General features: G+C 54.8%; 1 protein-coding gene across 1 annotated transcript; it reads left to right on the top strand.

Annotated features, from left to right (window-relative positions):
• Positions 1-5,857: 5,857 nt before the first annotated feature.
• Positions 5,858-7,561, top strand: HELT (helt bHLH transcription factor). The gene is made up of 4 exons (XM_075750728.1): positions 5,858-5,964; positions 6,329-6,433; positions 6,574-6,670; positions 6,813-7,561. The coding sequence occupies exons 1-4, from the start codon at positions 5,938-5,940 to the stop codon at positions 7,304-7,306; spliced, it is 723 nt and encodes a 240-aa protein (XP_075606843.1). The 5' UTR covers positions 5,858-5,937; the 3' UTR covers positions 7,307-7,561.
• Positions 7,562-12,781: the final 5,220 nt, after the last annotated feature.

Consider the following 12,781-nt stretch of genomic DNA (forward strand, 5'->3'; position numbering starts at 1 on the left):
GCAGGGGGTTGTTCCTCCCCAGGTGCAGGACCCTACGCTTGCCTTTGCTGAACTTCATGAGGCTCCTGAGAGCCCATTTCTCCAGCCTGTTGAGATCACTCTGGATGGCAGCACAACCCTCTGGCATATCAGCTGCTCCTCACAGTTTTGTAAGGATATGCTCTGCCCCATCATCCAGATCATTAATGAAGATGTTAAACAGAACTGGACCCAGTATTGACCCCAGGGTATACCACTTGTTACCAGACGCTAGACTTTGTGCCACTGATCATCCCTCTCTGAGCCTGGCAATTCAGCCAGTTTTCAATCCGTCTCACTGTCCACTCATGCAGCCCACACTTCATCAGCTTTCTCTACGAGGATGTTACAGGAGACAATGTCAAAAGCCAGGTAGACAATATCCACTGCTCATCCACCAAGCCAGTCACTTCATCCTATAAGGTTATCAGGCGGCTCAAGCACAACTTCCCCTCTGTGAAGCCATGCTGAGGGAAAGTTTTTACTTTTTTTTTAGTTTTTACTAAGGCTGGAAAGGAGGAGGTAGACATTTTATCAGCATTATACCTGTCATTGCAGAAAGAGCCCTTGTACTTTCTGAACCAAATCCTCCAGCCTTTATTCACGCCAGGCAGCCACTAAGTCTAGCTATTTAGCTATTTATACCACCTCAACCACAAGCAATATCTAAGCTGCGTCGGGTCTTCTGTTGATGTAAATCAGCTTCTGTAAATGGGTATACAACTACACCTGGTGAAGCATTTTCTCCTATATAATTCTGTATACATATAAGTGTGAAATTTTATGTCTGACAAAAAAGTCAACACAGGAGATATACTACAAATTACAGGAACATAGGAGAGAACGACTCCCAAATAAACCATACTCCAAAATTTACTTTTTGAAGCACTGGTTTCTGCAGGTGCCATCCAGCAGCTCTCTTTTTGCTAACTTTTTATTACAGGAGGTACCCTGTCAGACTGCACAGTGCGGTCAGACAGACTGCCAGGCAGGACTGCTCCAGAAAGATGGTCAATAAAAGATCATAGTTCAGCAGAGAAAGAATGAGACTGCAGCCAAGGCAATAGTCACCTCTGTGTGATCCTGGGGATGGATCATCTTGGGGATGACCAAGCCAGGCTGCTGAGTAGGAGTTTTTTAATGCCTGTTGAGGCATTCTCTGCATCCACTGAAACTTCCACTAAGTCCTTAAATAAATTGAGATCTTTTTCAGGTCTCCCATATTTAATCTCCCTCTTCTGCTGCCACGGTAATCCACAGAGTAATGATGCTGAGGCTGACACACGAACTGTGGATTGCAACACGTTCGAATCGGTATGGCTGAAAAGTCGTAAAATTATGGAAAGTGAGTCTTTATGAATATAACAACCTTCTAACAGGTGTTCATACAAATCAGAGGAACCCAAAGGCAAACCAGATCAGATTTTACATTTAATCCTGAAGAAATGTGTGTTATATTGAAATTACACTATGAAATATACTCACAATGAAATGCACCTCTTGAAGGGTGGAATATAACAAGCACATAGCAGCACTCAGGAGCACTATTGCCCTGGAAGTCCTGTCTGCCACCACAAGTACCGAGAGATACTTCACCACTTCCTAAGATAACGATCAAAGTTTTAGAGTTTTTAGGATCAAAGTTTAGCTTATGGGCATTATCAGATCTTGCAGCATGAGAAGAACATCATCTACTGAAGCACAAACAGCACTTCCAGAGCACTCCGGGCTTTTGAGCAGAGTGCCCTGTCATCAACCCAACAATACCAGAGTCATGGCTACAAGTGAGGCTTACTTTGTGAAGGACCACCTCCGGATGGAGACAGGTAGGTCCTGTCGTGTTTATTGCCTCCCTCCTCCTTGAAGCCACCTTTCCTGGCAGGTGAGCAAAAAGTGTGGTCCTTCCACACAAGGACAGAGGAGGAAGACACAGAGGCAGACTATAGCTGGAAGCAACAGTAGCATCCAGGTAAGAGGCACCTCTGCCAGCTGGGGAACAAGATGATGACGAAGCAGCCCCAGACCTGGAGGCAGAGAGCATTAGGAGCTATGAAAAGACTGAAAACTCCTATTCCAAACTTGCTAGCCCAGCCTAGCCTCACTGAGAGTGCAAGAGTAAACAGACTTACAGTAAAAATCAGTACAGCATCAGGAAACGCTCGCTGCATGTACGGTTGTGGATTAAACTCCTACTAAATGAAATGCCTTCTCTCAGGGTTCAGGTCACCGATTCTTCACAGATCCAGGATTGCCAAGTAATAAAGTGACTTCCTCCTACAAGTAGGACCTGTTGCACCTTTTATGTTCTCCCATTCCTTACCAGCCATGAGAGTGGCCAGGAGGGTGACTGCCTTTCTGCGTTGCACAGCAGGACCTCCAGTACCGCTCTTCGGAGGCCAGAACGGGACCTCCAGGCAGTAGGCCAACTGCATCCCCAGTCACGCTGTGACACTTGACTTTCTGCACTCGATCCACCAAAGAAAAGAGCAGGGAAGAAAAAGCGGGAAGACGATCTGTTTTCATAACAAGGCAAAACTAGATGGCACTTCAAAGCAGCTTGACACCTCCCAAAGGACACACCCCCACACCCCCACACACACCCCCCGCGGCAGAGCCCGCGGCTGGGCAGAGCACGGCAGCGCCGGTACCAACAGGACAGGGGGCGAACGCCACCGAGACGCGACGAACCGCCCGGCTGCAGCCACCGCTCCCGCAGCAGCCCTGCGCCGGCAGCGCACGGCGGGGCCGGGCCGGGGTGGGCCGGGGCGCTCCCCCGGGGCGCAGCCCCACCAGGCGGGGACCCCCGGGCCGGCCGCGGGGAGAGGGCGAGGGGCTGCCGGGGCGGCGCAGCCTCCTCCCGCCCTCGGTCCCGGGGCGGCGGTGTGCTCATCCCCCGCTCCGCGCGTACCGGGGCGGGGGGGGGGGGGGGGGGGTGTCCGCACCCCCGGCCAGCCCCTGCCCCCAGCCAGCCCCTTCGCCCGGGGAGAGGGCTGCAGCCGGCGGGGGACCTGGGCGGGAGCAGAAAGCCGGTGGCGGGAGGTGGGGACGCGGGTGTCCGCCTTGGGTTGCCAAAGAGTCGTGTACGCGTTTCCCGCGAGGAGACCGAACAGGCGCTCCCGGGGACTTAAAAAAAATCAAATAATAACTTTAAAAAAGCCTTTGCCTAGCTTCCCTACACGGGTGAAACATCCGACCGTGGCAGTGTCGGGGGATGCCCCTCTGGCTTCAGCCCCGCCGAAAGCCCTCTAAGGATGAGGCGGCGGTACAGGCGAGGATGCCGCGGCCGCCCAGCCCCGCAGCCGCCCCGCGTCCCCCCGCCGCTGTCCCGGCTTGCCCCGGCCGGGCGGCCCGGCCCGCGGGGGAGGCAATGCGGGAGCAGCCAGCGAGAAAATAAACAACTTTCGTCGTGTAAAAAGTTGCCTCGCAGGTGCCTGCAGCTGGCGGTTAACACAGACAGTAAGAGGATCAACTCCATCTCCGCTAGTGGAGCAAAAGAGGAGGGGAAAAAAAAAAAATAAAAGCCCCCGCATTTGCTATTCAGAGTTTAGTTAATTTGGATGATAACGGTTAGTGTTTAATCCCATTGTACGAGAATGAATATACCGAAACCTACAAGGCTCCTGGAAGAATAATACGGCGAACAGCACCGCACGCAGGGGCGCCCGGGCGGGCAGCCGGCCCAGCCCGCCCCGCCGCCCGGGGCAGACGCACCCGGGGGCCGCCGCCGCCTCCCACGGAGTCGCTCCGCGGTCCCGGCCAGCCCGGGGCGGCTGCGGGCCTGCCCGGGGCGGCGGGGTAAGGGCCGGCACCGCGCTTTTCCCTCGGCCGCTTCTGGGGAGAGGACCGGGCGAGAGCGGCGGTGCCCTCCGTCGTGCATACCCGGGGAAGATGAGGTGGGGATGCATTTCCCCATTTAAATCACGAGGGGAAACGGGTGGAAAAATGCGGGACACGGGAGGAGACGTGGAGGTTTCTGAGAAACCACCTGCCCGAGCTGGCACGGCTGGAATAAACGCCGTTTCCACAGCACTTCCCGGGGCTCTGCGGCGTCGCCCAGGCGGGCAGGATCAGGCACCGGGCGGCCCCACCGCCTCCCCGACCGCCCTCGGGCTTTCCCTCTCCCCCGGGGGCGGCGGCGCCCCGCGGCAGCGGCGGAGCCGGGGCCGGTGGCGGGGCCGGGGAGGGGGGGGGGGGAGGCGGGCGGGCGGCCCCGCGGGCCCGGTGCCGGCCCGGAGGCGCACCGCCGGCCGTGGAGAGGGCCCGGGGGGGCCCCTCGCCCGCCGCCGCGCTGTCGGGGCGGGGGGGACGGGGACGGCGGGCGGCGGGGGGCGGGCGGCCCCCCCGGCGCGGCGGGGCGGCCCCGGCGGGGGCGGTGCGGGGCGGTGCGGGCCGGGGCGGGCCGGGGGCTCGGTGCGCTCGCCAGGCTCGGAGCGCGGCTGCCCGGGCGGAGGGCCGCGGAGAGGAAAGCTAACAATGCTGTGAAAATATGTTTGCAGAAAATAGACAATTGTTGGATTAAACGTATTCAAGTATGAAATAATGCCTTTTTGTGTAAAAAACCTCAGCAATGTGAGCGTACAAAAGTTCCCCTGTGGCAGTTACTTGCTCCCTTTGTGAGCTTTGCGCTCCGGCGTCTCCACTTGGCGCGTTTAACTCGGAGCCCCCCTTTAAACGCGATTGTTTCTTTCTTTTTAATGACATTTACCGGATCAAAACATGCTGTTAATTCGATCAGAAAGCTTTACCCTCCTTAACAATGCCACAATAATTTCTCCTGAAGTTTGTTAAATTGACCAAAATTAGGCAAATGAATAGGGGGTCTGTCGGCGACCCCGCTCGCAGGTGACACCGAATAATGCACTCTCGGACCAGCTGCGATCCCCTCTTTATTTGCCCCTCTTTTCTTTGACCCGCATTATTAAAATTTAGGCCCAATGAAACTATTCATACTTTTCAATGGGACATTTTCCTATAGGATAATAGGCTACAAATTGAGCCTCTCCAAAGGAGAGGGGGGGAGCAGGGGGGGTAAAACAACAACGCACAGACGCGCACACCACACAAAAAAGGAGCGTCGTGTGCCAAAGGCTGGCGAGAGCCTCCCCGGGCCGGCGGAAAAAAAAAAAAAAAAAAAAAAAAGAGGGGGGTCGGGGCGGCGGGAGGGGGGGGGGGGGATATCGTGTGCCAGCCCCCCGGTCCCACACCTGCCGGGGTGTCCCCGGCGCATAAAGCGGTGTAAACAAAAAAAGCCTCGCTGCCATCTCTTATAAAGATGGACGTGTCACCAAGTCGTGTGAGAAAAGCCTGAGAACAAACGGGGCCACTCCGTCTCCAAGGGTTCTCCCTTGAACTGGGCGGAACAGCCTATTAAGGGCTTACTTAATTACTTTAATGACTCTGGACAGGCTTTAAAATGCAGTCAGCGCGGGGGCTAAGGGGAGGGGTGGGGGGTGCCGGGGATTTGTAGGCAGGCGGCGGGGATGGGGCCGGGGATGCGGCGAGCGGGGCGCAGGGCGCGGTACCGCGCCCTGCGCCCCGCTCGCCGCATCCCCGGCCCCATCCCCGCCGCTATTGTGGGACCATCACGTGTGTCCCCGAAGTCCACGTGGGGCGACACAGCTGGGCAGCCCCCGGCTGCGTGGACGGGGGTGAGGAGGAGGGGGGGGGGGGGAAAGGAAGAAGAGAGAAGGGAAAAAAAAAAAAAAAAAAAACCCGACCAAAAAAACAAACCCAAACCACAAACCCACCCTCATCCCTCTCTCGCCCCCTTCCACCCTGATCTTTAATGCATACATTCCCCCGGCGCCGCTCGCCCCTAATCCTATGGGATCAGCGGGCCCGTGGAGGCCCCCCGGGGTCCCCCCCAAGAAGTGATGGCTTTATAAGGGGCCCGGAGAGAGCGGGGATGCAGTGCCCACCATGGCCTCCAAGCTCAAGGAGCGGAGGGTGAGTCGCCGCCCGCCTTGCGCGCATGGCTCTGCGGGGCCGCCGGGTGGACCTGGCTCCAGCCCCCTCACTGCCTTTCCCTCCAAAAAGACCCCCCCCAAAACAAAACCCCAACCCTCCCCCCCCCCCCCAAACAAGCCTGCCCTGCCGGGGCCGCCTGCACAGACGGGGAGCCCCTGGGGCGGCGCGGAGAGAACCGGCCGCCGGAGCATCCTTCCCGGGACCGCATCGCGCCCGGTGCCGCTGCTCGGAGCGGGGTCGGGACCGGCTGCCCTGGAGGGGTCGGGACCGGAGGCGGCTGCCCCCCCGGCGAGGTCGGATCCGGCTGCTTTCCCCCCACTAACGCGCCCCGTCTGTTTTGCAGAGGACGCCGGTTTCCCACAAAGTGATTGAGAAGCGGAGGAGAGACCGCATCAACCGCTGCCTCACCGAACTGGGGAAGACGGTGCCCATGGCTCTGGCCAAGCAGGTAGGCGGGGGGGCCGCCCCCTGCGTCCCTCTCCCCGGTGCGGACCGACCCCTCGATACGAGGGGGTTGGGGGGGCGGCTCGGCGGAGCGCAGCGCAGCCGCAGGGGAGAGGTGATGCCCCTCTCCCCCGCCCGTTGCAGAGCTCGGGGAAGCTGGAGAAAGCGGAGATCCTGGAGATGACGGTGCAGTACCTGCGGGCCTTGCACTCGGCGGACTTCCCCCGCGGCCGGGAGAAGGGTAGGTGGGCGGGCGCGGCCCCCCACGGCCCCCCGCCGGGACACCCGCGGCGTGGGGGCGGCCCTGCCCCCCCCCCCCCCCCCCCCCCCCCCGAGGCCGGAGCCTGAGGAGCACGGCTCCCCTGCCCCTTCCTTTCCAGCAGAGCTGCTCTCCGAGTTCGCCAACTACTTCCACTACGGCTACCATGAGTGCATGAAGAACCTGGTCCACTACCTGACGACGGTGGAGAGGATGGAGACCAAAGACACCAAATACGCCCGCATCCTGGCCTTCCTCCAGTCCAAAGCGCGCTTCGTCACCGAGCCCCTCTTCACTTCCCTGGGCTCCCTCCCGGAGCCGGACTTTTCCTACCAGCTGCACCCCGGGCCCGAGTGCCCCGGGCACGGCCACAGCCCCGGCGAGGCCGTGCTCCAGCCGCCCTCGGGGGGGCCCTTCCCCTGGCACGGCGCTGCCCGCAGCCCCTCCCTGCCCTACCACCTCCCCAACGCCGCCGTGCCCCTCGCCAGCCCCGGCCAGCAGCGCAGCACTTTCCTCTCCTCCGTGCAGGGGCTGGACCGCCACTACCTCAACCTCCTCGGCCATTCCCACCCCAACGCCTTCGGGCTGCCCCCAGGCCAGCACCCCTCCATGCTATAGAGACTCGCCCCCGCCTGAAAAATCCTATTTATGACCGCGGATGCAGCGAGTTACGCCCGGGCGCACGGAGAGGCCGCCGGGACAGGGAGATGCGCGGGGGTCGCAGAGGGCGAGGAGGCCCCCCGCCCGTTCGCCCCGGGGGCTCGGTTCTGCCCCCGCCCGCCCCCTCCGGGGGCCTGGATGTGCCCCCACCCGCTCTTCTTCCCACCTCCGGGTGCGGTGCCTGTACAAGCGATGCCTTGGAATAAATGTTTATACCCGCCGCCCCTTCTTGTTTCCGGGAGAGAGCTTCCTCGGGTGGCGGCGGGGGAGTCTCCTCCCTACCCCACCCAGGGAAAAAAAAACCCACGAGCGAAACGTGGTCCGTAAGGGCCGGGGAGGCTGCTGCACGCACGGGCCGTGGGTTGGCACTGCGGGTCGGGGCTCGGTGCCGCCCGGCCTCTGCTGCGAGGCGGTCACCGGGGGCCGGAGGGATGAAGTCCCGGGGATGCCCCGCGGGGTGGGGAGTGCCCCCCCGCGCAACCCCGTGGGCGCTGCCCTCCCACGCGTCCTGGGCAGACGCTCCCAGGGGCACGCGTCCGAAAGGCACCGGGATCTCCCGCGTGTTTTGCCGAGGATTATTCACTGCGGCGGAGCCTGCTCGGAGGAGGAGGAGTAAGGGGGAAGGCGCAGGACGGGGAGGAGAGGGGAGGCGGCCGCCGCGGAGGTGCAGAGCGCCGAGAATAAACCAAATAACAGCTCTGGAGAGCGAGTCCTCCAAGACTCGGTGCCGGTGCGGGGCCGTGGCACGGCTCCCTCCTGCCTTGCCTAGCGGGGCAATTCCGGTCCCACTTGAACTAAGCGTCCCCGGGCGTCCCCGCACCTCTGTCAGGAGGGCAGGGGGACCCCAGCCATCTCCCCCGGGCAGCCCGGGTTTGCCCGGCGGGACCGGAGCCGCCGCGGGGTAAATTAACTTATTCCAGTTGGGTGGGGAGGCTTTGAGGAGATTTGACCCGGGTTGTTTGCCCAGGTCGCGGAACGGGCTGACCCGCAATTTGTAAACCAACCCGACCCTTTATTCGGAGACAGACAAAAAGATCTTCATTACAATGAGTAAAAAGTAGAATGTGTATCTTCCATTTAACCTGTAAATACAGGAAAAGCTGCTATTTCAGATTAGTGGGGAAAAGGTCACACGGCGGGATAACGCACCGAGTCAGCCAAGGAGGGGGGGGAAAAAAGCTCATTTCCTCCGGACACCTTTAGGATGGTAAATCCAGGGGGAACCTCTCTCTTGCTCAGTGTACAGAGAGCAACATGGGATCAGCCAAACGCATTCAGCAGCAGCAGAAGGGCTGGTGCCTATTATGAAAACACATGTCTTACACTCATTTTCACCAGTGCTGGGTGCAGAAGATGGAGAAAATCCTACACAATTTTTATTCTGTGAGCATTAAGCTCTTGAGAACCCCCTTTGGCACTGAAGCATTAAAGATATAGCGTTTCCCTGGAAATATAAATTATTAATATATTCCGTATTTTGGTCCCTGTTAACCAAATTAAACAAAACTTTCCTTTGCTAAGTAGATTCTCTCTCTGGGATTAGCAGAGGGCCACCACGGTCAAAACTGGGGTCATTTACATACAATTTTGCAAACTCGCACTGGTCCATGACAGTCTTTGTATCTCCAATGTTGCTATTCTGGATTTTTTTTTTCTTTTTCTTTATCATTTTCATTTAGCTGAGGAGGATAAACCCCGCTTTGGCTTTACAATGACTTTAGGATAAAAGTCTCCCCCCCCTCCACACATGCAGGGCTCTGAGCTTGCCTCCCCAGCCCTGCAGACCCCAGCTTTTGCCCCCCAAAATATTTTGGCATCTGCTAAAGCCAGTGGTACTTGGGATGGGAGCTGAGCTCCCTTCCCAGCCCAGATCCACCCCCATGTGCCGTGCTCCGCACAAACGCAGGGGGGTCTCCTCACGGGCAGTGAGGCTCCTCACGGGCAGCGAAGCACAGAGCTTCCCTGGCAGAGGCAACTCTGAGGTCTAGCTCATTAGTTTTTATTTTATTTTATATTTCTGTGCCTGGAGGGCAGAGATTTATAGCTTTTTTTTTGCTTTTTTTTTTTTTTTTTTCTGGATTTCTTTTAGCTCTGGTGCGAGCATCACCCGCCAGCTGTGGTGGGAGCAGGTAGGAGCGGGATGTCACCTGTGCTGGGCCAGTTAAAGGCCATTCTTGGTCCCAGGTGGGGTTTCTGTCTGGGCTGGTGATGCTCATCTTCTGCTGTGGTAGTCTGGTGTCTGGTAGCAGCTAGCATGGGAACAAATACCGGGTTTTGTTCCTGAAAATAAAGCATTTTCATTCCCAAAGCTCCCAAAATACTAGCTTCTCTGTTATGCACCTGCTTGGCTAAAAATCCTAATGATTAATTACTTGCTGTATCATTTCCTATTCCTTTCCTTGAGCTAGCATCTTTCTCCTCCTTAGACTTTCAAATCTCTTTTGCCTCATTTTGCCTTGCCTTCCTTCCCCTCTTTTCCACCTCTTCTTCTCCCTGTTATCTGAACCATTCTCTTCTCGCCCCAGGAAATATTGTACAGCATAGTCACATCTCAGTAATTTCTTTATGTTGAAGGCAAAGAATCATTTTGGGATCAAAGAACAGCAAAATGGGAGGCTACAGTTCCGTATCTGATACTGACTCTCACTTGTCATTTACTCAGACAGTAGAAGAGTTTATGTCAATCTTTGTAATATTGTGTTACTGAAAACATCTCCAGCTCCCTAATTTATCACAGAAATTTACTTGCACTATCATGGAAGTAAAACATCATCATTAAATGCAAGAGACATAAGTAGCCTGTGCACAAACCCTCCACCTTAAAACTTTGTTTTAAACAGGCAACAGGCAAAACCTGGAAGGAAGTGTTACTGTGCCACTCTTACTACTTAAATAAGTAAAAAATGTTTATGAACTTTGAGCACATGTAACACACGGTTTTGCACCAGTCTGAAGACATCATTCAAAGATCTGGGAGCTTTCCTGGCAGTGCCACACTGTGGAGTTTCCAGCCTTGGAAACAGAGCCAATGCCACAGAGCACAGCCCCCAAATTCATGACAACACAGTCATTTTGGGGGCAACTTATCAATCAGATCACCAGCTAATGAGAAAACAGTATTTTTATTTTACTTTGGGTCAGTGCCCCTGCTCACAGCATTGGACCACAAACAGTTGCATCAGCACATATGTAGGGGCTGAGCCATGGGTTGGGAAGAAGCAGCTGAGGGAAGTAGGAGGAACAGCACTGCTGAAGGCTCTTAATCCAGTAGTGATGCGCATGATAGCTGGCTTCCTAGTAGTATGGATATGATCCCTTTCCCATGGTACCAAAGATCCTGCCAGTTTGTAAGTCTTGCTGTCCCACTGCTCTGTGGGATGCTGCTGCTGTTCCTCAGGGCCAAAGGTACGCCAGGGTGGCCTGCACGATTCGACCAGGGGCATACCAGAAGTGCTTAAGGGAGCAGAGGGTCTCAGGTTCCAGGGTACAACGACCACTCTATCCAGATCAGCTTCTTGCCCTGCTACCATGTTCTGAGAGTTAAATAGTGCCTAGAAGCCCAGATGGGTGTTTTCCCTTCATAAAGCGACTCAAGCATATGGAGGAGGAGACCTTCTCTTGCCTGTGGCTCTTGGGAATGGTCTGTGTATTAGACACATGCTGCTGAAGCAGCTGCACACTTGTCCAGCAGCCCCTTTGCAAAGGCAATCTTTTGGAAAGAAACCCTCCAGCCGACAGTTTCATATTTGCTGAGATGCAGCATCTGATCTCACAGATTTGCTTCCTGCCCTGGACGAGTCCATCCCCTCTCACACTATCACGTTTATTTCTAGCAAACTTGCCCACATATTGCGTAAAGGCTGTTTTAGGAAAAGAACACTGGATTCTCTTGAAGAGAACACATAATTATGGCAAGATGTATAAGAAAGGCATTTTAATACGTATATAAGGTTAAAGCTCTGATACCTGCCCACATACCACACTGCATACAGAGTGGCATGTTAAAACAAACAAAACTCATTAAAGAAAGGTGAGAGCTCAACACCAAGAACAATTGGATCAAACATCAAATGTGAGGAAAGAGGAGTAGTTTGGAAGACTCATACTCAAAATATTGAATCCAGTTCAACTTAACAAACAGATTGTTTAACATTCATCTTCAAGCTATAGCAATTGAAATGTGTATTACGTTTCATCAGCAGCAATAGAGTTAATTAGGCTGAAAAAAATTGCTTTTGCTAAGAAGAAATCAAAACTTTTGCACATATGCTCTGAAAACTTTAAAGGCAATTTAATTTTTAATTACTGTAAGAATACAACACCTCAAAGTGCAGTCCAAGTCTACGTAATGATTGTGTAATTAAAAAAATAAGGCTCTTTGAACAAGGGAGTCCTGCAAGGCAACAGGAAATTCACGACAGGGTCTGTGACTCAGTCGTTACACTTTTGGTGAACATTATGAAGGTAGTTTTACTCCTGCTGAGGGCTTAACCCAGAGCATGTCAAAGGTCATTTTGTGGTCCTTTATTTAGAGACTCTCTCAGTGTCCTGCTAGGTTTGTGGAAACCAGGAAGCTCCTGAGCTGTAGCTTATCTCTCTCTCTTGTGAATCCCAGCATAAAAATTCTGCTTTCAGTCCCATGAAGAGTGCAGGCATTTAGAGCAGGGTGCAGTCCAACTGAAACCCGTAAGACCAGGATTACGGCAGAAAGTGCCTTCACCCTGATTCAACAGCCTGTGCCTCTATCTCCCAGCCCTTCTAAGCCTGAGGCTTAGACATTCTTCTAGGAAGCTGGAGTCTCAAGGTTGAAGTCTTTGAGGCTAAAAACTGGGTGTCCCTCTTTGGGAGCGCCTGCTCATAATCACTCTGCCCCTGCAAAGCCAATTCTGTTGTCTTTGAAGGAAATGGTGTGTCCTGATTAGTCCTTTGAAAGGAGAGATTAGATGGTAGTCCACTAGGAGAGGGTCTGACCTCAGAATATCAAGTAGCAGGAGACATCTCATTTAGAGCTGCAAACACAAAGCTGAGGTCCAGACAGTGACAGGGTTTGAGTGCTTTCTCCATGCCAGGGAGGAGCGGGGTCTATGGCTTTCGCACCTCCGTTCTCTGGAGGTATATATGGCCTGTGTACCATGTGCTTTGTGCACCATGTGTATACTGCTATGTACTACATACATAGGAAGTCTATACAGCCCTCTTGTGTAGTATAGCTGGATTCAGTTTAGTTTTTCTCAGTACTTCCTAGTCTAGCTTGGTTGTTCTTTGCTTAAATGTGGCTTTGTTAGATCCTTGTAACTTCCCATGCATACTACATTAGTGCCATTCCAGGGGATGAATTCACGGAGATTAGCCTTCAAAGGTCAGTCTTTTATGACTAAGATATAGGATTGGACTTTTTTTCTTTTTCCCCAAAACTAAGATGTCCTTTAATTT

This window comes from Balearica regulorum, chromosome 4 (genome assembly GCF_011004875.1).
Source record: "Balearica regulorum gibbericeps isolate bBalReg1 chromosome 4, bBalReg1.pri, whole genome shotgun sequence".
Lineage (NCBI taxonomy): Eukaryota > Metazoa > Chordata > Aves > Gruiformes > Gruidae > Balearica > Balearica regulorum.

What these genes read in the sequence shown, in the direction of transcription:
- HELT (XM_075750728.1), top strand. Translation starts at nt 5,938, where the DNA reads ATGGCCTCCAAGCTCAAGGAGCGGAGG. An exon ending in CCAAGCTCAAGGAGCGGAGG is followed by an intron (nt 5,965 to 6,328) that starts GTGAGTCGCCGC and finishes TCTGTTTTGCAG; the next exon opens with AGGACGCCGGTTTCCCACAA. An exon ending in CCATGGCTCTGGCCAAGCAG is followed by an intron (nt 6,434 to 6,573) that starts GTAGGCGGGGGG and finishes CGCCCGTTGCAG; the next exon opens with AGCTCGGGGAAGCTGGAGAA.